Below are 20,440 nucleotides of genomic sequence, written 5' to 3' on the forward strand. Positions count from 1 at the left end.
TCTTTGAGCCTGCCCAGGCCACCACCCTGCAGAAACACAGTAGGTGCTGGCACCTTCCTTCCCACAGGATCATCACTGTTTCCGTGGCAACCTGGGAATTGGGAAGTTTTCCCAGGTCAGCTCTGGTCAGGCTGACTATGGAGCGAAGTTGGGAGCTGGGAAATGAATCCCTGAGTTTTGGGTGATTCCAAATTTCCCTCTCCAAAACTCCCTGAGTTTTCGGCTGCTCCGGCTTAACCCAGGCCACTTTCCCTCTGGACACAGCCTCCACATCTGGCCGGGCTACGCCGTCAGCATCCGCAGGAAGGACGGGGGCTCTTCCTCATGGTGGACGCCATCCACAAGATCATCCGCAGCGAGTCCGTCCTGAGCATGATGTGAGAAAAGCGGGAAGAAGCCCCAAAAGCTTCGGGGACGAGGGCGCTGCGAAAGGCGCTTGGTTTTTGGGGTAGCACGGGCAGGGAGCGTCCCACGAGCCTCTCCCTCTCCCCAGGCAACCATCCACGCCCAGTGCCAGAGAACGTTCCAGGATGAGTGCATCAAGCAGCTGGTGGGGAGCGTGGTCATGACCCGCTACAACAACCGCACCTATCGCGTGGATGACATCGACTGGGACAAGACCCCCAAGGACACGTTCACCCTGGCCAGCGGCCAGGAGATCACCTTCGTGGAGTATTACAGGTGAGGGGGAGCTGCTGGATCATCCCGTGGAATGGGAAGGGCTCCACACCCGGTGGGGCAGCGGGAGCAGGGAGGTTTCACTGGCCACGGCAGAGGGTTGGGAGTGGGTGTTCTACAAGATCCAAGCCCAGATTCCAGGGTTGTGTGATGGTGCTGTTTTTCCAGCAAGACCTACGGGATCACCATCAGGGAACTGGACCAGCCGCTGCTCGTCCACAAACCCAAGGAGAAACAGATGCCAGAGGGGAAGGTGAGCTGGGCACAGAGATCCACGGGCTGCTCCGGGCTCCTGCAGCCCCTGGGGAGAGCAGGGATTCCCAGATTCCCAGCCCCTGGAATGCTGACGGTGCCTGTCCCTCCCTGCAGCGCAAGCTGGAGATGGTGCTGCTCGTGCCGGAGCTCACCTTCCTCACCGGGCTCTCCGACCTCCGGAACAACAGCCGGACGCTCAAGGTCAGAGCCTGCCTCATCCCCTGATCCCGGCTTTCCCGAGGGTTTTGGGAAACCCTCCCTCACTGTGGGGTGTTCCCGGTGCAGGAGGTGATGTGGGAGATGATCCAGAGCCCCCAGCAGCACTACCAGCGCCTCACCAGCCTCCTGCACCGCATCCGGGACACCCCGGACGCTTCCCGGGAGCTGGGGCGCTGGGGGCTGTGCCTGGACACGGATATCTACAGGGTAAGGGCTGCTGGGCTCCCGGCCTTCCCTCTGAAGGGAATGGAGGCAGGGGAGGCAGCTCCAGAGATTCCTGCTCTGCCCAGACCCAGGGTCACATCCTGCCCAGGGAGCGGATCAACCTCCGGCACCGCTCCTTCCTTCCCGCCGAGGACCTGGGCTGGCACCGGGAGGTGACAAAGGAAGCGCCCATCGCCGCGGTGAGCAGCAGCTTCCCCTCGTTGGGAAAACTGGGATGGGTTTCCCTCAGCGCTGGCATTCCGGCTGAGCCGCTTCCAGCTCAAACCCTTCCCTTGTTTGTGTTGGATTTGCGCTCCAGCCTGTTTTTCCGAAGGAGTTGGAGGTATGTGGCTGTGGTGTCTGCTTTCCCACCTCGTCCCAGGGTGGAGGGAGCCTTTTGCTTGTAGGAATTGGATCCAAATTTCTCTTGGGCCACTTTCCCTTTCCCAGATTCTCCTCTGTGCTCCAGATTTCTCTTGAGCCACTTTCTCCCTCCCGGTTTTCCCTGCTGTGCTCCAGGTTCCTCTTGTCCTGAATTCCCTCTCCCAAATTTCCCTCTCCCAAATTTCCCTCTGTGCTCCAGGTTCCTCTTGTCCTGAATTCCCTCTCCCAAATTTCCCTCTCCCAAATTTCCCTCTGTGCTCCAGGTTCCTCTTGTCCTGAATTCCCCCTCCCAAATTTCCCTCTCCCAAACTCTGCTGTGCTCCAGGTTCCTCTTGTCCTGATTTCCCTCTCCCAGATTTCCCTCTCCCAGATTTCCCTCTCCCAGATTTCCCTCTCCCAGATTTCCCTCTCCCAGATTTCCCTCTCCCAGATTTCCCTCTCCCAGATTTCCGTCTCCCAAATTTCCCTCTCCCAAATTTCCCTCTGTGCTCCAGGTTCCTCTTGTCCTGAATTCCCTCTCCCAAATTTCCCTCTCCCAAATTTCCCTCTGTGCTCCAGGTTCCTCTTGTCCTGAATTCCCTCTCCCAAATTTCCTTCTCCCAAATTTCCCTGCTGTGCTCCAGGTTCCTCTTGTCCTGAATTCCCCCTCCCAAATTTCCTTCTCCCAAATTTCCCTCTGCTCCAGGTTCCTCTTGTCCTGAATTCCCCCTCCCAAATTTCCCTCTCCCAAATTTCCCTCTGTGCTCCAGGTTCCTCTTGTCCTGAATTCCCCCTCCCAAATTTCCCTCTCCCAAATTTCCCTCTGCTCCAGGTTCCTCTTGTCCTGAATTCCCTCTCCCAAATTTCCTTCTCCCAAATTTCCCTCTGTGCTCCAGGTTCCTCTTGTCCTGATTTCCCTCTCCCAGATTTCCCTCTCCCAGATTTCCCTCTCCCAGATTTCCCTCTCCCAGATTTCCCTCTCCCAGATTTCCCTCTCCCAGATTTCCCTCTCCCAAATTTCCCTCTCCCAAATTTCCCTCTGTGCTCCAGGTTCCTCTTGTCCTGAATTCCCTCTCCCAAATTTCCCTCTCCCAAATTTCCCTCTGTGCTCCAGGTTCCTCTTGTCCTGAATTCCCTCTCCCAAATTTCCCTCTCCCAAATTTCCCTGCTGTGCTCCAGGTTTCTCTTGTCCTGATTTCCCTCTCCCAAATTTCCCTCTGTGCTCCAGGTTCCTCTTGTCCAGATTTCCCTCTCCCAAATTTCCCTCTGTGCTCCAGGTTCCTCTTGTCCTGAATTCCCTCTCCCAAATTTCCCTCTCCCAAATTTCCCTGCTGTGCTCCAGGTTCCTCTTGTCCTGAATTCCCTCTCCCAGATTTCCCTCTGTGCTCTGTGGGTTTCTCCTCTCCCAAAGGGGAATGTGCCTCCCAAACCACGGCCTGTCCTCGCTTCTCTCCCAGATCTCCATAAATTCCTGGCTCCTGATCTATCCCAAGCGGCTGCAGCACCTGGCCAGGGACCTGCTGGCGGCCATGAGGAGCAGCTGTGGCTCCATGGGAATGCAGGTGGGACAGCCCACGGTGCAGGAGCTGCGGGACGACCGCATCGAGACCTACGTCAGGAGCATCCAGAGCTCTTTGGGGAGCCAGGTGAGGAGTGGGGACATCCCAGGGGGATCATTGGGAAGGTGGGATGGGAGCACCTGGAGTGAGGCTGAGCCTGGAGAAAAGGAGGCTCAGGAGGGGCCTTATTGCTCCCTAAAATCCCTGACAAGAGGGTGCAGCCAGGTGGGGTTGGGAATAAGGGATAGGAGGAGCCTCAGGCTGTGCCAGGGGAGGCTCAGGCTGGACACCAGGAGGAATTTCTTCATGGAAAGGGTTGTTAAATACAGGAATGGGGAAGGTTGTTAAATATAGGAATGGGAAAGGGTTGTTAAGTACAGGAATGGGAAAGGGTTGTTAAGTACAGGAATGGGAAAGGGTTGTTAAGTACAGGAATGGGAAAGGGTTGTTAAGTACAGGAATGGGAAAGGGTTGCTAAACACAGGAATGGGAAAGGGTTGCTAAATACAGGAATGGGAAAGGGTTGCTAAATACAGGAATGGGAAAGGGTTGCTAAATACAGGAATGGGAAAGGGTTGTTAAGTACAGGAATGGGAAAGGGTTGTTAAGTACAGGAATGGGAAAGGGTTGCTAAACACAGGAATGGGAAAGGGTTGCTAAACACAGGAATGGGAAAGGGTTGCTAAACACAGGAATGGGAAAGGGTTGTTAAGTACAGGAATGGGAAAGGGTTGTTAAGTACAGGAATGGGCTGCCCAGGGAGGTGCTGGAGTCCCCATCCCCCGAGCCGTGGATGTGGCCCTTGGGGACGTGGGTTATCGGTGACCTGAGGTTTGACGCGGTGATCCTGGAGGGCTTTTCCAACCGGAACAATTCCGTGATCTCCCTCAGGACAAGGTGCAGCTGCTCCTGTGCCTCATCCCCAACGGCCGGGACGACATCTACGGGGCCGTCAAGAAGCTTTGCTGTGTGCAGACCCCGGTCCCCTCCCAGGTGGGCTGGGACCCCCATTCCCGGGAAGCCGTGGCTGCCTCCAGCCTCACTTTTCCCTGAGTTTTCCCTCTCCCTAGGTCATCAACGCCCAGTCCCTCACGGGCCACCCCGGCAAGATCAGGAGTGTGGTGCAGAAAGTTCTGCTGCAGATCAACTGCAAGCTGGGCGGGCAGCTCTGGGGGGTTGATATCCCGCTGGTAAGGCAGGAAAACCCTGGGAAGAAGCCTGGGATGAGCCTGGAAGCTCTGGAGGGGGTGAATTACTGTGGGCATGGGCTGAGGCAGCTGGGGAGTCGGGGTTGGCTTCTCTTGGGTGCATGTGAGTCCCTTGGGAGCTGCAGGGATCCGAGCCTGGAGGTGTCTGACTTATCCCTAAATCCCACCTGGCTGTTCTTCCCTCTTCCAGAAGCAGCTGAGGGTTGTTGGCATGGACATTATCCCTAAATCCTACCTGCCTTTCCCTGCTCCATGATCCCTAAATCCCATTTTTGTTCCCCCTCTCCAGAAGCAGCTGATGGTTGTGGGCATGGACATCCACCACAGCCGGAGCCAAGGGATGCGCTCCGTCATCGGCTTCGTGGCCAGCATGAACCAGTACGTGGCTTCCCCCTGGGAAAGGGGGAATTTTCAGGGATCTCCCTCCCCAAAATCTCCTTCCTTGGCAGGGAAGGGGGTGAGGATGCTGCTCTCCCCGAGCTGCTGCGCTCAGCAAGGTCTCCCCTGGCGTGTTTGTGTCGGGAATCGCTGGGAAAGGGCTGGGAATGCTGAGCCAGGGCCGGTTTGGGGTTGCACAAGACCTCAGAGGACTTTGCCCGGTGCTGGGGGAGGTTCCCAGTGCTCGTTCCTGGTGCTCATTCCCGTTCCATGCCCAGCATCCTCACCAAGTGGTACTCCAAGGTGGTTTTCCAGATGCCCCACCAGGAAATCGCCGACAGCCTCCGCCTCTGCCTCTCCCAAGCCCTCAAGCGCTTCTACGAGGTGAGGCCAACCAAAAACCACCCTCCTGTGGTTCCACATTCCCTCAAAACAAGGGGGAAACCTCCCAAAAACCTCCAGCCTGGATACGTGCAGGGGAGCAAACATCCCCAGCAGCCTTTGGACTGGATGTGGAGCCGGCACAGCTCATCCTTATCTCGGGAACGTGCCTCGGGATCAGTTTGCTCATAGGGAAGTGCCACGTTAGAGCTCCCAGGGCCCTGTCCCTTGTCCCCAGTGTGAGAAAAGCAGCCTGGGACAGGGCAGGGGCTGGGAAAAATCCCAGCTCTTGGGATTTTCCCAGAGAAACTGTGGCTGCCTCATCCTTGGAAGTGTCCCAAGGCCAGCTTGGAGCAACGGGGGATGATGGAATGGGGGTGGAATGGGATGGGCTTTAAGGTCCCTTCCAACCCAAACCATTCCAGTATTCTCTGATTCCTTTTTCCCATCCCTCTGTGGGTGCTGCAGGAACAGCCCTGGGCACTGGGAGCTGGCTGGGCAGGAGGACCTGGAGGTCCAGGACACAGGGAATGGCTTCCCACTGCCAGAGGGCAGGGATGGATGGGATATGGGGAAGGAATTCCTCCCTGTGAGGGTGGGGAGCGGCTGGGATGGAATTCCCAGAGGAGCTGGGGCTGCCCCTGGATCCCTGGAAGTGCCCAATGCCAGGCTGGAGCAGCCTGGGACAGTGGGAGGTGTCCATGCCCATGGCAGGGGGTGGAATTGAGATGATTTTAAGGCTCCTTCCCACCCAATCCAGTCTGGAATTCTGGGATTAACACAAACACAACCCTCCCCAAACCCACCCCGAGCTGCATTTTCAGCGGGGCTGAACATGGTGGGTTGAATTCCCAAACTTCCGCTGACCAGGGAATATTTTCCCCTCCCCTCTCAGGTAATCCTGTACAGGCTGCAGGATAAAAAAAAAAAGAGCAGATTTTCCTCATTTTCCCCATTTTTCCCACACAGCTGAACCACTCCCTGCCCATGAAGATCGTGGTGTACCGGGACGGGGTGTCCGACCCCCAGCTGGACACAGTGCTCAAATATGAGGTGCCCCAGCTCCAGAAGAGCTTCCACACCTTCCAAAATTACCAGCCCAGCCTCGTGGTCGTGGTGGTGCAGAAGCAGCTGAACACCAACTTCTACTGCCTGACAGGAGAGGAGTTGGTGTCTCCTCCCCTGGGCACCGTCATCGACCACAGCGTCACCAGCTCGGACTGGTGAGTGGCAGAGATGGGGCTGGGGGAGCTGGGACAGGGAGGAAACGCCCTGGGAGGGGATAAAAACCAACCCCAGGGGGGAGAAAAATAACCTGGGTGTAAAAAAAATGGTGGGAAAAGCACTCCAGGGTGGAAAAAAATCCACCCTGGGTGCAAAAAACCCAGCCCAAGGTGTAAGAAGTGGTTGTAAAACCATCCCAGGGTGCAAGAAAATGGTTGTAAAACCACCCTGGGTGCAAGAAAATGGTTGTAAAAATGCCCCAAGGTGGAAAAAATCCACCCTGGGTGCAAGAAAATGGTGATAAAACCACCCCAGGGTGCAAAAAGGTGGTGAAAAAACCTCAGCGTGCAAAAAAATGCCCAGGGTGCCAAAAAAGTCATTTTAAAAATACCCCAGGGTGGAAAAAATCCACTCTGGGTGCGAAAATATGGTTGGAAAAAAACCCCGGGGTGTGAAAAAAACCTCAGGGTGCAAAAGAATTCCCAAAGTGCCAAAAGAAAAAATCCTTGTAAAAATAGCCCAGGGTGGAAAAAATCCACCCTGGGTACAAAAAAACCACCCCATGGTGTAAAAATTGGTGTGTAAAAACCCCCCAGGGTGCAAAAAAATGGTTGTAGAGGTACCCTAAGGTATCTTAAAATTTATTTTCTTTACAAAATAAGATGCTCTGGGGTGTAAAAACACCTTGAGTGCAAAAAAAAGGGGTTATAAAACCACCCCAGGATGCAAAAAAAACCCCAGAGTGAAAAAAAAAATGGTGGGAAAAGCACCCCAGGGTGCAAAACCCCCTCATGGATTGCAAAAATAAAACCCTTGGGGTTCAAAACCACCATTCTGGGGTGTAAAAAAAGCCCAGTCTGGGGTTCAGAGCGCCCTGAGGTTCAAAAATGCTCATTTTGGGGTGCAAAAAAGTGAAATTGGGGTTTGTTTCGCCTTTCCCAGGCAGGATTTCTTCCTGCTGGCCCATCACTCGCGGCAGGGCTGCAGCGTTCCCACGCGCTACATCTGCATGTGGAACACGGCCAACCTCAGCTCCGAGCACCTCCAGAGGTAAGGGAGGGTCCTGAGCCCCCCAAAATCATCCAGGGGAAGGGCAGGGGTCCCAGAGCCCCCCAATATCCTCCCTGGGAAACGGGAGAGAGCCTCAAAATCATCCAGGGGAAGGGCAGGGGTCCCAGAATTCCTGAGATCCTGCAGCCCCCCAGAATCTTCCAGAGGAAAGGGCAGGGGTCCCAGAATTCCTCAATATCCTGCAGCCCCCCAAAATCCTCCCTGGGAAAGGGGAGAGACCCTCAAAATCATCCAGGGGAAGGGCAGGAATCCCAGAGTTCCTCAATATCCTGCAGCCCGCCCCAAATCCTCTCTGGGAAAGGGGGAGAGAGCCTCAAAATCATCCAGGGGAAGGGTTGGGGGTTCCAGAATCCCTGAGACCCTGCAGCCCCCCCAGAATCTTCCAGAGGAAAGGGCAGGGGTCCCAGAATTCCTCAATATCCTGCAGCCCTTAAAAATCTCCCTGGGAAAGGGAGAGACCCTCAAAATCATCCAGGGGAAGGGTGGGGGTCCCAGAGCCCCCCCAAATCCTCCCTGGGAAACGGGAGAGAGCCTCAAAATCATCCAGGGGAAGGGCAGGGGTCCCAGAATTCCTGAGATCCTGCAGCCCCCCAGAATCTTCCAGAGAAAAGGGCAGGAATCTCAGAATTCCTCAATATCCTGCAGAGGGAAGGGCAGGGGTCCTGCAGCCCCCCAATGTCCTATAGCTCCCCAAAATCCTCCCTGGGAAAGGGGGAGAGACCCTCAAAATCATCCAGGGGAAGGGTGAGGGTTCCAGAATCCCTGAGACCCTGCAGCCCCCCCAGAATCTTCCAGAGAAAAGGGCAGGAATCCCAAAGCCCCCCCCCCAATATCCCACAGAAGGAAGAGCAGCCTTATAGGATGAGGACCCACATGGGACCCCCCCAAATTTGGGGTTTTTGGGTAAATCAACCCCTGGAGCAGTTTGGGGGGCGCAGGTCCCTGTGCAGGCACCGGGCTGAGCCTGCTGGGTGTACTGGGTGAACTGGGAGGACGTGGACAAGGCGGGTTCCCAACCTCTGGAAGAAACACGGCTGCGAGCAGGTTGTGGGAGGGATGTGAACCCGGATCCAGCCCCATTCCCGGGAATCCCTCAGCCCGATTTCCTCGCTGTCCCTTCCAGGCTGACCTTCAAGCTGTGTCACCTGTACTGGAACTGGCCGGGCACCGTCCGTGTCCCGGCTCCCTGCAAGTACGCCCACAAGTTGGCATTCCTGGTGGGCCAGGTCCTGCACCACGAGCCCAGCGCCCACCTCAGCGAGCAGCTCTTCTTCCTTTAACCTGCCAGGACCTGCAAAACCGGGATGGCACCGGGAAATCCGGGATTGCACCTGGAAAATCGGGATTGCAGCCCGGAGTTCTGCTCCCCACCTGCCGCTGTTTGGCCCCCCTGCCAGCGGGGATCTTCCTCAATTCCCTGGTTTTGGTGTTCATTTGTTCCTTGTTTGTTGGTTTAGAGGGTGCTCGGGATTGCAGCAGCATCCCAGGCCCTGGGGGGTTTTTTAGGAATTCTCTCCGTGGGGATGAACCCAAAGGAATATCCTGCTGGTTTCCAGCCCTCCCAGGAGAGGGGGTTGAGTTCATGAGCCTCAAAGGTGCTGCTGCTCCCACAGCTCATCCCTGTGCAGGTGCTGGATGTAAATCCCAAAGACTTTGGGGTTTTTTCCCCCCCCAGTTTCTTGCATTTCCATGCAGGTTTAAAGGGTTTTTTTTCCTGGGCTTTTTCAAGCTGCTGTTGAACAAACCAGCTCCAGCTTGGCCGGTTCTCCTGTCCTTGAGGAGTCACTGGTTTTCCAAGGAGAATTCTTTGTGGATTCAGGTCATTACCCCAGGGAAAGGTTTGAATTTCCACCTATTTCAGGTGCTTTTTTTTTTGCCTTGGGCAGGAGAAGTTGGATTTCCCTGATTTTTCTCTTGCTGTAAGCAGTTTTTTGGTTCATTCCAATAAAATCGTTGCTGGCAGCTGCTCCCTTATGGATTTGGGGGGGGAGGGGAGGGTGCCCCTCATTCCCAGGGGATCCCAGGATGGAGCAGGGACACCGAGGGGGGGTCACAGCAGTGGTGCCACCCACGCTGTCACCCTGTGCCCCGGGTTAATCATTTATCCCCGTTCATTTGCCAATCCCGCCGGACTTTGGCAGCCGTGGCCCAACCTGGGATGGGATTTGGGAGCAAAGCTTGGCCCTGGGGGTGCTGGGGAGGGGTCCCCTCACTCTTCCTGACCCGCTCCAGCAGCTTTTTGTATCCCAACTCTGCCTTGTCCTCCTCCTTGGCACAGGGAGAGGAGCCAGGGTGGGTCTGCCTGCCAGGATTAGTCCCCCCCTGAACCCCCCCGGGCATTTCCAGGGGGGTCCCTGCGGTGCTCCCAAGGGGATATTTGGTGCTGTGACCCCTTGGGAAGGGGTTGAGGGGCGAGCAATGCTCCCAAGGGGTGTTTGGAGGGTCCGTGGGGTGCCCTGTGCCCCCAAAGGGTCTTTGGGGAGGTGCGTGTGGTGCCGCCGGGGGGGTGTTGGGGGGGTCCCCGTGGCTCTGGGCTGGGTGTTTGGGGGGGTCCCAGGGGGTCCCCGTGCCTCTGAGGGGGTCGCTTGAAGGTGTCCTCGGGGTCTTGGTGCCCCCGGCGTGGGTGTTCAGTGGGTTCCCCGGAGTCCCAATATCCCCGGGTGCCTTTTGGGGGGTCCCGGGGAGAGTGTTTGGGGGTCCCGGTACCTGGGGGGGGGGGAGGGTGTGGGGATTCCGAGAGGGGGCTTGGGGGTCCCGGTGCTCCCCGGGGCGGGTGTTTTGGGGCAGTTTGGGGGTCCCGGGTGGGATTTTTGGGGGGTCCCGGCGCCGCACGGCGGAGGGGGCGTGGCCTGCGGCGGTGGCAGCCAATGGGAGCGCTCCCCGTGCCCGCGGCCGCGCGTGCGCCCGGCGCGGCCCCGAGCGAGCGGCGGCGGGAGCTGAGGTGGGACCGGGATGGACCGGGATGGACCGGGATGGACCGGGGTGGGCAGGGCAGCTCTGCGATGCGGCGGGGAGGCGGCTGCGGGGACGGGCTACTGCGGGGAGGGAGGCAGCGGAGCGGCGGGAGCGGGCTGGGGCCGGCCCCGAGCCCCGGATGGGGATGGGGGATGCAGGGAAGGATGTAGGATACAGGGAAGGATGCAGGGAGCGGCTGTTTAGGGTTTGGGACCGGTCCTAGGGTCTGGGAGCAGCCATGGGGGCTCGTTTTGGGACAGCCCGTGGGGTCTGGGGCAGGTGAAGGTGCAGGCAGAGGTGGGGTCTGAGGTGCAGGACCCTGTTATGGGGTGCAGGACTCAGTTTTGGGGTGCGGGACCCAGTTATGGGGTCTGGCACCGCCAGTGCAAGCTCTGGGAGCAGGCAGCGGCGGTGGGATGGGGAGTGGGGCGGGATGGGGCAGGGACTGGGGGGCAGCAGCAGCTCCAGTACAGGGGGCACTGGGCAGGACTGGGGGGTCCGTGTGGGGCGGGATGTCCGGGGTATCTCCCGGTTTCGCCGCCCATCTGCCCGCCCCAGGGCCTGCGGGCTGGGATCACGGGGAAGGCAGGGACAGGACACTGTCCGGAGGCTCCAGGGGCGGCCGAGGGTGTCCGTGACGCGGAGCGTGTCCGCTGCCGGCCCCGGGACGGAGCCGCAGGGCACGGAGAACCTCCGTGCCCCGGGCAGCCCCTGGACACCCTCCTTGCCGCAGGACACGTGGAGCGGCGTTTGCTCCGGAAGGAGCTCGGCCCCGCCGGCTCCGACCGCCCCGGGAGGAGCGGGATGGGTCCGGGGGAGGGAGGGAGAATTTGGGGGCCCCCACCGCCCCCCTCGCCTCCAGGTTTACGCCAGCGAGCTGTCCCTGCGCGGGATTTCGGGAAGCGTCTGGCGCGGGGCTGACGTCGCCGGGGTCATGCTCGGCTGTGCCAGCGGTTCTTATTCCCGGCGTCACCTTCCCGCTTGGAGCGGGGGGGTGGGGGGTGTGGATTGCGGCCGGGATCGATGATCTCTGGGAAGTGAACCCCAGGGAGATGGGAAGGGTTTGCCTGGCCTCGGGAGCTGCGTTGTGCTGTCGTGGCTGCCGGGCATCGCTCCCGGGCACATCCCTCTCGCGGGCATCCGTCCCTTGCCGTGGCAGCGGTTTTGTCCCCGTGCCCCATCCCGAGGAGCGATAAAGTAGGTCAGGCGCTGGCTCCGGGCTCCGAGAGCGGATCCCGGTGGAAGGACGCCCTTGAAGGTAGCGGGCAGGAGGCCGGGGGGCTCCGGGGGGATCACAGCTGGCGGTGGGGATGGCGAGGGTCGGTGCTCTTTGGTGTTTGTCGTATCCCATTTGTCCCGGGATGCTGGCCTGGGTGTGCTCGGCACCCTCCTGCCTTGCCCTGGGCTTCCAGAGGGTGGGAGCCCCCCGGGATGAGCTTCTTTGGACCCTTCTCTCCCGCAGGGGCGGCTCCTCCACCTCGTTTTGCCCTAAAACGGAGCGAGCCAGCGCAGCTCTGCCCGGCTCTGCCTGCTCAGCTCTTCCTGCCTTTCCCTTGGCAGCAGGGGGAAAGTTGAGGTCCGGTTTTCCACCCTGGGTGTATCCGGCTCAGCCTGGCTTTGGGAGAAACCCCCGCGAGGGGTTTTGGCAGCGGAGAGAGCTGCGTGCCTTGGCACGGGCCGGACCATCGGTGTGCAGGGAGCAGGACGGCTCCCGGCGGGATCAGGGATATGGGGAGCACTCGGCTGGCACGGGCAGGGAAGGGCAGCCAGCGGGACGTGCGGCCAGCCGGGACAAACCTTTGGCACAGTGGGCTGTGTGCCAGCACCTGTGGGAGTCACTGGCCACCTGGATGTCCCATGTCGCCCAGCAGGACCCACCTGGAAGGGTGGATTGAGATAGGGAGGCAGAGGAAGGGTCTGGGTTGGCTGGGGGATGCTGAAGAGGCAGAGGTCACTCGGGTCCCCCCATCCAGCAGGGTGTTCCCAGCACTGCTCCGGATGAGCTCCCTCCCTCGTTTTGGGAGGAGAGGGGTTAAGTCAAAGCATCCGAGCTAAGCCCTGGCAGGAGGAGGCTTAAACCTCCTGGAGAACAAAGCTCACAAGGTGGTGGTAAGCTGGTAAAACCTGTGGGAATGTGGGAGCCTTCAGGGGGAATGGGGTCCTGGATGAGGAGCGGGGTCCTGTGGTTCCCCGGCAGCCCCTTGGCCTGGAAATCCTGGCCCCAGGTTATTTTTGGAACAATTGCTTGGCCGGGCTTCAAAAATGTCCTGGGCTGGTTTTTGGAGGAGACCGGAGCCTGCGAGCTGTCAGCACGGGCCAGGCACTGCGGGGTGTCCTGGGGCTGGGTCGGGAGCACCAGCAGCCCCCGGGAAGGGGAGCCAGGGGGATCAGGAGGTGTGCTTGGAGCCCACGCTGGGATCGGGATGGTTGCTGCGCTGATGGAGGCAGCAAACTTTTATTTTCTCCTTGTGAATCCCACATTTGCCATCCACCTTTCAGGGAAGCTTTTCCAGGAAGGCGGCCCGAGCTCCAGGCTCTTGGGTGCCTCCCAAGGTGGACGTGCAGGTCGTGCCTGGCATCCCCCCCTCTCCCTGAGCCCCTTCCTTGCTCCCCGGGGCTGTGCCACCCCTCTTTTATCGATTCCCGGCGTGTATGAAAGGAGCAGAGAGGGCAAGGATTGATTCTGGGCAAACACTATAAAGGCACCTACAGTTAGAGCGGGGAAGCACTCGGTGCATGGTAATTATCCTGGTTAAATTATAACCTAATGAACAGGCCACCTCTGTCCCCAGGGCTCCCGTGTTCCTCCGAGCGCTGGCATTGAGGTCCTGGAGGTGTTTGTGTCCCAGCCCCGGCGACACTGAGGGGACCCACGCGTGGCCAAGGGCTGGAGCGTGACTCCTCACCCCGCAGAGAGCTGGGTTTGGGGCTGGCACTGGCAGAGCCCTGCCTGCTTCCCGAAAAATCCTGCTCTTCCCAGGGTCCTGAGGTGCTGTGGAGCTGGAGAGCCCCCGGGAGCTGTGTCCTGGCAGCCCCTCACGGTGAGTGAGGGGCGTGGGGTGGCTCAGGGTGGAGGAGAAGGGGGTGGTCTTGCATGGAAAGATGCTGATTCCCCTTCGGGATCTGGGTGCTCCCAGCGCTGCTCCCATTTCCCTGAGGATAAATCCGTCGGTGGGGCGGAGGAGCGGTGGTTGGAGCGCTGGGAATGCCAAAGCCAACAGCAGTGTGGTTTTATCCCAGCATCCCAGAGGCACCATGATCCCCAGCGCGGGCCCCCGGAGCTGCTGCCTGCTCCTGCTGCTCTGCCTCCTCCCCTGCCTGCAGGTCCGGGCGGGCAGGGACAACCCTGGAGTCTCCGCAGCCTCCTTCCTGCAGGATCTGCTCCAGCGCTATGGAGAGAGCCAGACCTTGAATCTGAAGCAGCTCAAGGCCCTGCTGAACCGCCTGGATGTGGGAGTGGGACACGCCAACGTCTCCCAAACACCTCAGCAGCGCCTGAACCTCTCCCGGGTAAGGAGGCGATCCCCAAAACCTCCCTGTGGATCCCCAAAACCTCCCTGCGGACTCCCGAAATCTCCCCTGCGGATCTGTGGGAATCTCAAGGCACGTTCCTGTCCCTTCCCCAGTGCTTCAGCTCCGTGGAGCTTTTCGCCATCCACAACCTGAGCGAGGGCTCCCCTGTGGGGCACAGCGAGTTCAAGGAGTTCTGCCCCACCATCCTGCAGCAGCTGGAGTCGGGGGCGTGCGCCTCCGAAAACCTGGAAAATGAGGAGAATGAGCAGACGGAGGAGAGCAGGCCCAGCTCAGCTGAAGGTAAGTGGGGTGCTGGGGGAGGGGCACTGCCTGGGCCTGGGCACGGAGCTCGGGGACACGAGGCACCCAGGGACCTGTGGGACAGCCAGTTCCCACTCCTGGGAATTCCCTGCCTCCAGCAGCTGGGAATCCTGACCGAGTTCTCCTCGCTGTGTATCGTGCCGTGGTGTGGTTTTGCCGGGATAACCTCTGTGCCTCCGGGATAGCTGGATGAGGAGGGGACTCTGCTCTGGGTTCCCGTGGGTGGGAGGGGGTGACCCGGCCCCTGGAGGGACCTGCTGGCCTCCAGCCACTGGCGGGTGCTCAACCAGCTCCCGTCTGTCCTCCTCCCAACCATGCCCAAGGTCTTGGATCAGCTGCCCTGAGCACAACTCAGCTTCTCCCACCTCGGGGCTGGCTTGGGAAAACCTTTTCCAAGGAACCCGGTGGCTTCATTCCCACCTTCCCTGCACCAAACATGATGGTCTTGTGGCAGCTGGAGCATCCGGAGCCAGCCTTTCCCACCTGCCCGGATCCGGGCTCTCCGAGAGCCTCGGTAATGTCGGCCCTCGTTTCTTCTCGTTCCGCAGTGTGGGGCTTTGGTTTTCTCAGTGTGTCCATGATTAACGTGGCCTCCCTGCTCGGAGTCCTCATCGTTCCGTGTTCCCAGAAGGCCTTTTTCAGCCGGGTGCTCCTGTTTTTCATCGCGCTCTCCATCGGCACGCTGCTCTCTAACGCGCTCTTCCAGCTCATCCCAGAGGTGCGGTAGAACGTCCCTGCCTCTCTCCCGTCTCCGGGGGCAGCTCCCCGGGCGCCCTCTCTGCCTCCACCCCGCCGAATCGATCCGACCCCTCGTCACCCGAGGCTCAGGGCTTGGCTCAAGGGGCTCCGCAGGGCTTTTCTCACCCTTCCAAGCACCAGGAAACCCGCGGTGTTCTCCATCCCTGCCAGGTCTGAGGAGTGGGAATGTGCTGGGAAAAGCTGTTTGCTCCTGCTCTGTGTGTCCCTTGGAGGGATGTGCTTAGCCACACTTGTGGCAGCGCTACTGGCATGAGCCAGAGGGAAAGAAATGCGAAATATCCATGAAAATATGATCAAATATCCATATAAAAACGCGGAGAATAGCCCAGAGAAGCACCGGCTGCTTCTGGAATCAGCTAGCTTTTACAAATCCTTTAATTGCCTCTTTTTTTCCCCCCCTACCTGATTTCCCAGCCCGATGTTCCCACAACTGTTCCGGCTTCCATGAGGTTTCCTGGTGCTCTGATGGGACCGACAGAAATATTGCAAATTAATTGTGTTGTAATTGTGCAGTCCTGGAGCTGAACAAGTCCACCTGGATTGGGCACCTTTGGATCATGGTCTGGGTGGCTCCTCAGAGGATGAACTGGATTTCAGCTGCATATCTAGACTTAAAATTCCAGTGGGTTTTCCCCGCCAGCGTTGCCTGTTTTGCTGCGGGGCAGTGAATGCTGTATCTGTGCTGGCAATGGGATGTTTATCCAGGCTCCTTTTCAGCTCCAGAACTGCAACTTTTATTTGCTGGACATAGAAACCAAGCGCCTCTAATTCCTGATCTGCCGGGAATTGAAATGCCCAAGGTGCACTCCAACCCCGCCGGCACCCGGAGCATCCCAGCAGGGACCGGCTGCGGGACAGGGATGGAGCGTACGAGGTGCTCGAGGGAACCCGGACGCTCTGTGGCTTGGGAATGGCCCACGGAGCAGAGCTGGGGGCTGGCTGGGACACGGCCTGGCTGCCAAAACCCAGCTGGGAGAGCTGAGTTTCCCGAATTTTCCCAAAGAGCCATTCCCAAAGCTGCTCGGCGCCGGGTTCGCCCTTTCGGAGGCCGCGCCAGATGAACAACAATCACTAATGAATGTCCTCTTCTCTCCCCTCTCTCCCTCCCTCCTCTCTCCCTCCTGTCACTGTGGATTCCTTCCCTGCCCATCCCCACGTTGATCTCATCCCTTCCCGTCTCCCGTCTCCCGGGGTGGGTTTGGCTGTCCCAGTCTGGGGTTACGGTTTCCTCTGCGTCTCCGTCATCTCCCTGTGCTCGCTGGTGGGAGCCAGCGTGGTGCCCTTCATGAAGAAGACCTTTTACAAGCGGCTGCTCCTCTACTTCATAGCTCTGGCGATTGGAACTCTCTACTCCAACGCCCTCTTCCAGCTCATTCCCGAGGTAGGGAGAGGCCCGGCGGGTCTGTGCTTTTCTCTCTCTCGGGGGCTGTTTCTCTCTCTCTCTCTGGGCGCTCGCTGGCTGGAGAAGGGGAAGGCCGGAGCGAGGTATGGAGGGCTGGGAGCCCCTCGGAGCTGCAGTTTGGAAGGGAATCGCTCCAGAGAGATCCCCGGTCTGCTTCAAGCAGAGAGTTGTTGTTTTATTGCCTTTTCTGGCTTTTTCCAGCCCTATAGGTGGGTCCCCCGTGCAGAGCAGAGCCTGGTTCTGCCATCCCTGCCCCAGTGCAGGTGCTGGATCCAACGCCTTAGGGCGCAGCCAGCTTGGATGAGGGAATGAGGGAGATTAAAGGTGCACAGAGGTGTTTCCTGAGCTTGTCCCCAAAGCAGCTGCTCCTCAGAGAGAGCTCAGAGCTGTGTCACCTCTCCAGTGTCACCCCAGGAGCCAAGGCAGATGAAGGACACTGCCAGGGCCTGCTCCTCATCCTCTCTGGTGTCCCCTCCTGCCTGCAGGCATTTGGATTCAACCCTCAGGAAGATTATTACGTTTCCAAATCCGCTGTGGTGTTCGGGGGCTTCTACCTCTTCTTCTTCACGGAGAAGATCCTGAAGATGCTCCTGAAGCAGAAAGACCAGGTGAGGCTGAGCAGGGGACTGCGGGGTGGGAAACAGCAGGGATATTGGGATGGAGGGGTGGGAAACAGCAGGGATATCGGGATGGAGAGGTGGGAAACAGCAGGGATATCGGGATGGAGAGGTGGGAAACAGCAGGGATATCGGGATGGAGGGGTGGGAAACAGCAGGGATATCGGGATGGAGGGGTGGGAAACAGCAGGGATATCGGGATGGAGAGGTGGGAAACAGCAGGGATATCGGGATGGAGAGGTGGGAAACAGCAGGGATATCGGGATGGAGGGGTGGGAAACAGCAGGGATATCGGGATGGCTGATGGCTGACAGCAGGAATATTGGGATGGCTGACATGAACCCCCTGATCCCACAGCACCACCACGGGCACAGCCACTACGGCCCCGAGGCTCTGCCCTCCAAGAAGGACCGGGACGAGGGGGTCACAGAGAAGCTGCAGAATGGGGACCTGGACCACATGATCCCACACATCACCAGCGACCTGGAATGCAAGCCCCCCTCTGGGGATGAGAAGGCCGTGGTGGGCTCTCTCTCTGTCCAGGTGAGTGCCTCATCCCATGGGATTGTGGCAAAATCCCACCTGTCAATGGTTTTGCATCCCAAATCCTTTGTGCATGGTGGGAACAAACGGCTCCGCTCTGTGGGTTTGATGAGTAGTGGGGTGGTTTTCCTGGCTGGAGGAGGGGTCAGTGACCCCATTTGGGTGCTGACCCCTGTGTTGGGGTGCTGTGGCAGGACCTGCAGGCCTCGCAGAGCGCGTGCTACTGGCTGAAGGAGGTGAGGTATTCGGACATCGGGACGCTGGCCTGGATGATCACCCTCAGCGACGGCCTCCACAACTTCATCGACGGCCTGGCCATCGGCGCTTCCTTCACCGTGTCCGTCTTCCAAGGGATCAGCACCTCCGTGGCCATACTCTGCGAGGAATTCCCACACGAGCTGGGTATGGGACTCCTTGGATCTGCCCCTGGTCCTGCTCGCTCTGGAGTCTGTCCTTTTTCCATGCAGAAAGGAAAATTTGGGGTGGAATAAACAGTGATGCTGCTGAGGGGGGGAAAGGGAGGGCTGTAAACTGCACTGAGTAATCGCCGCTCTAAAAATAACGAGGTAATATGATGTCTGAGATTTAAATTTAGATGGAGGCATCTGAAGATAAAAAAAACCCCTCAACACCTCGTTGGTTTGGGAGGGGGGAGGCGGGTTTGGGTGGGAATGTTGGGATTTAGGGGCAGTGGAGTGGTCAGTGGAGAGGAGGTGGGCTTGGGTGTGAATGTGTGGATTTAGGGACAGTGCTGTGGTCAGTGGGTGGGAGGCAAGTTTGGGTATGAATGTCCAAATTTAGGGGCAGTGGAGGGGGGAGGAAGGTTTGGGTGTGAATGTCTGAATTTAGGAGTAGTGGAGAGGTCAGTGAAGGAGAGGCGGTTTTGGGTGTGAATGTCTGAATTTCAGGGCAGTGGAGAGGTCAGTGCCCAGTGCCAGCAGGCACAGGGAGCCCATTCTTGAGCTGGCACACGCTGTGATTTTTGGGGTGTCCTGTGCAGTCCAGGGGTTGGCCTCTGATCCTTGCGCCTCTCTCCCAACTCGGGATATTCCGGGATCCTATGACCTCGAGTCCAAGCCGCTGCTGTCCCGATGCTGCTGTCAGCCCTTCCCTCCTCATCCTCCCACCCTGTTCTCCCACAGGGGACTTTGTGATCCTGCTGAACGCCGGGATGACCATTCGCCAGGCGCTGTTCTTCAACTTCATCTCCGCCTGCTGCTGCTACGTGGGCCTGGCCTTCGGCATCGTGGCTGGCAGCCACTTCTCTGCCAACTGGATCTTCGCTCTGGCTGGAGGGATGTTCCTGTACATAGCACTGGCTGATATGGTAAATCCTAAGCCCCAAATCCTGAGCCCAAAATCCTGGGAATTTTTCCTAGGAAAAGCTCTGTTTGCCCTCAGCCTGCAGGCGAGGCAGGCACCGCGGGGTTTGCTCTGTCCCCTCAGCACACGCAGATATCTCTGCTTTGCTTTGCCTGGCTGAAATTCCCGGGATGAGAGGGTGGTGGATGTTTGCCAGGGAAGGATGGAGCTGCCACTGAGCCCTGCCATCCCAATTTTTCCCCCCTCAGTTCCCCGAGATGAACGAGGTGAGCCGGGAGGACGAGCAGAACGGCAGCGCCCTGATCACCTTCGCCATCCAGAACGCGGGGCTGCTCACGGGCTTCACCATCATGGTGCTGCTCACCATGTACTCGGGGCAGATCCAGATAGGGTAGGACCAGCCCAAGCCGCAGCCCTGATCCAATTTTTCCATGGTTTTTTTTGGGGGGGAAAGGGTTTTTTCTTTTTTTGGTTTTTTTCTTTGCTTTTCCTGCTGCAAACATACGACGGTACCTGTGCAGGCACTGATGTCACACTACAGGAGAGACATTGCTTTGAGAGCTATTCCATGGATTTTATTCTGGTTTAAGGCTGAAGGGAGTGGAATTCCCCTTCCCATAGGACTGACCTGACTTTTTTCCAGTGTCATATCCCTTCTCTCCTCGCCTCTCCCAGGAAGGATGGAGTGGGGAGACAGGAGCTGCTCCAGCCATGCTGCTCCTCTCATTGTGCTCGGAGCGTTCCCATGGGACATGACGCTGTCCTGACCCCTTTGGGGGTGTGTGATGGGGACAGATCCTTCTCAGAGAGTTCCCCACCAGCCAGCCCTCAGAACTGTGCTCTCTGAGGATGAGGAGGCTCATGATGTCACCATCATCCAACTGCTTTCGCTCTGTTTCAGCCCGGACAACGCCCTGGAAAGAGCGAGGTGAAGAGGGCAGGGGTTTTAAAGCACATTTTGGGTGTCAGTGCTCAGAGCAGAGGACACCAAACCGGGTTGGAGTGACACTTGGGCTGCTGGGAGAAGCCTGCCAGGATGTCCTGACCCCCCTTCAGTCCGTGCTGCTGGAACTGGGGGCAAATCCCAACTCCTCCTCTGTGAGGGCTGGTGAGAAGGGGATGAAGCAGAGCCCTGCCCGGCCGTGGGCTCCAGCCCAGGGATTTTTTCCTCAGGCTATGTCCAAGCTCACGGTGACACCCAGGAACAGCCACCGGTTTTTAAACAGCACTGAGGTTCAGGGTGGGGTGGGGGTTGTTTTTAAAAGCAAAACTCGGACTGTGAACCTCTTTAGGTTGCATGTTCCCAGCCTGAGGGAGTAGCCAGAGAAGGGTGTTCCAGGCACTCCCCAGCTCTGCCTCCAGGCTGGCGTTCCCAGATTCACTAGGTGAATTACTTATTATCATATTGATAAGGTTGCCCACCCCACCCGTGTTGCTTGAGGTTCCCTTGCACCCCTGTTGCCCCCA

General features: G+C 58.5%; 2 protein-coding genes across 2 annotated transcripts in view; both read left to right on the forward strand.

The window, feature by feature from the left end:
* Positions 1-8,820, forward strand: part of PIWIL2 (piwi like RNA-mediated gene silencing 2) — a gene marked incomplete at both ends in the record, with an annotated part of 10,640 nt that extends 1,820 nt beyond the window's left edge. Inside the window, 16 exon segments of the mRNA XM_082298286.1 lie at positions 265-314; positions 317-377; positions 494-495; positions 498-681; positions 847-931; positions 1,048-1,134; positions 1,219-1,359; positions 1,443-1,556; positions 3,177-3,365; positions 4,170-4,271; positions 4,349-4,468; positions 4,776-4,864; positions 5,143-5,248; positions 6,215-6,468; positions 7,412-7,519; positions 8,664-8,820. Of these exon segments, the coding sequence (XP_082154412.1) occupies positions 265-314; positions 317-377; positions 494-495; positions 498-681; positions 847-931; positions 1,048-1,134; positions 1,219-1,359; positions 1,443-1,556; positions 3,177-3,365; positions 4,170-4,271; positions 4,349-4,468; positions 4,776-4,864; positions 5,143-5,248; positions 6,215-6,468; positions 7,412-7,519; positions 8,664-8,820 (1,849 nt within the window).
* Positions 8,821-11,547: 2,727 nt separating this feature from the next.
* SLC39A14 (solute carrier family 39 member 14) lies at positions 11,548-20,433 on the forward strand (the record flags this gene model as incomplete). Its single annotated transcript, XM_082298398.1, is given in 12 exon segments — positions 11,548-11,592; positions 11,595-11,624; positions 11,627-11,760; positions 13,476-13,536; positions 13,736-14,005; positions 14,122-14,308; positions 16,300-16,469; positions 16,976-17,098; positions 17,465-17,650; positions 17,845-18,052; positions 18,793-18,977; positions 19,222-20,433. Coding segments are annotated over 12 exon segments (1,746 nt in total). The 3' UTR covers positions 19,369-20,433.
* Between the last annotated feature and the right edge of the window lie 7 nt (positions 20,434-20,440).

The sequence above is a fragment of the Coloeus monedula genome, assembly GCF_965178545.1.
Source record: "Coloeus monedula genome assembly, chromosome: 28".
Taxonomy (NCBI): domain Eukaryota; kingdom Metazoa; phylum Chordata; class Aves; order Passeriformes; family Corvidae; genus Coloeus; species Coloeus monedula.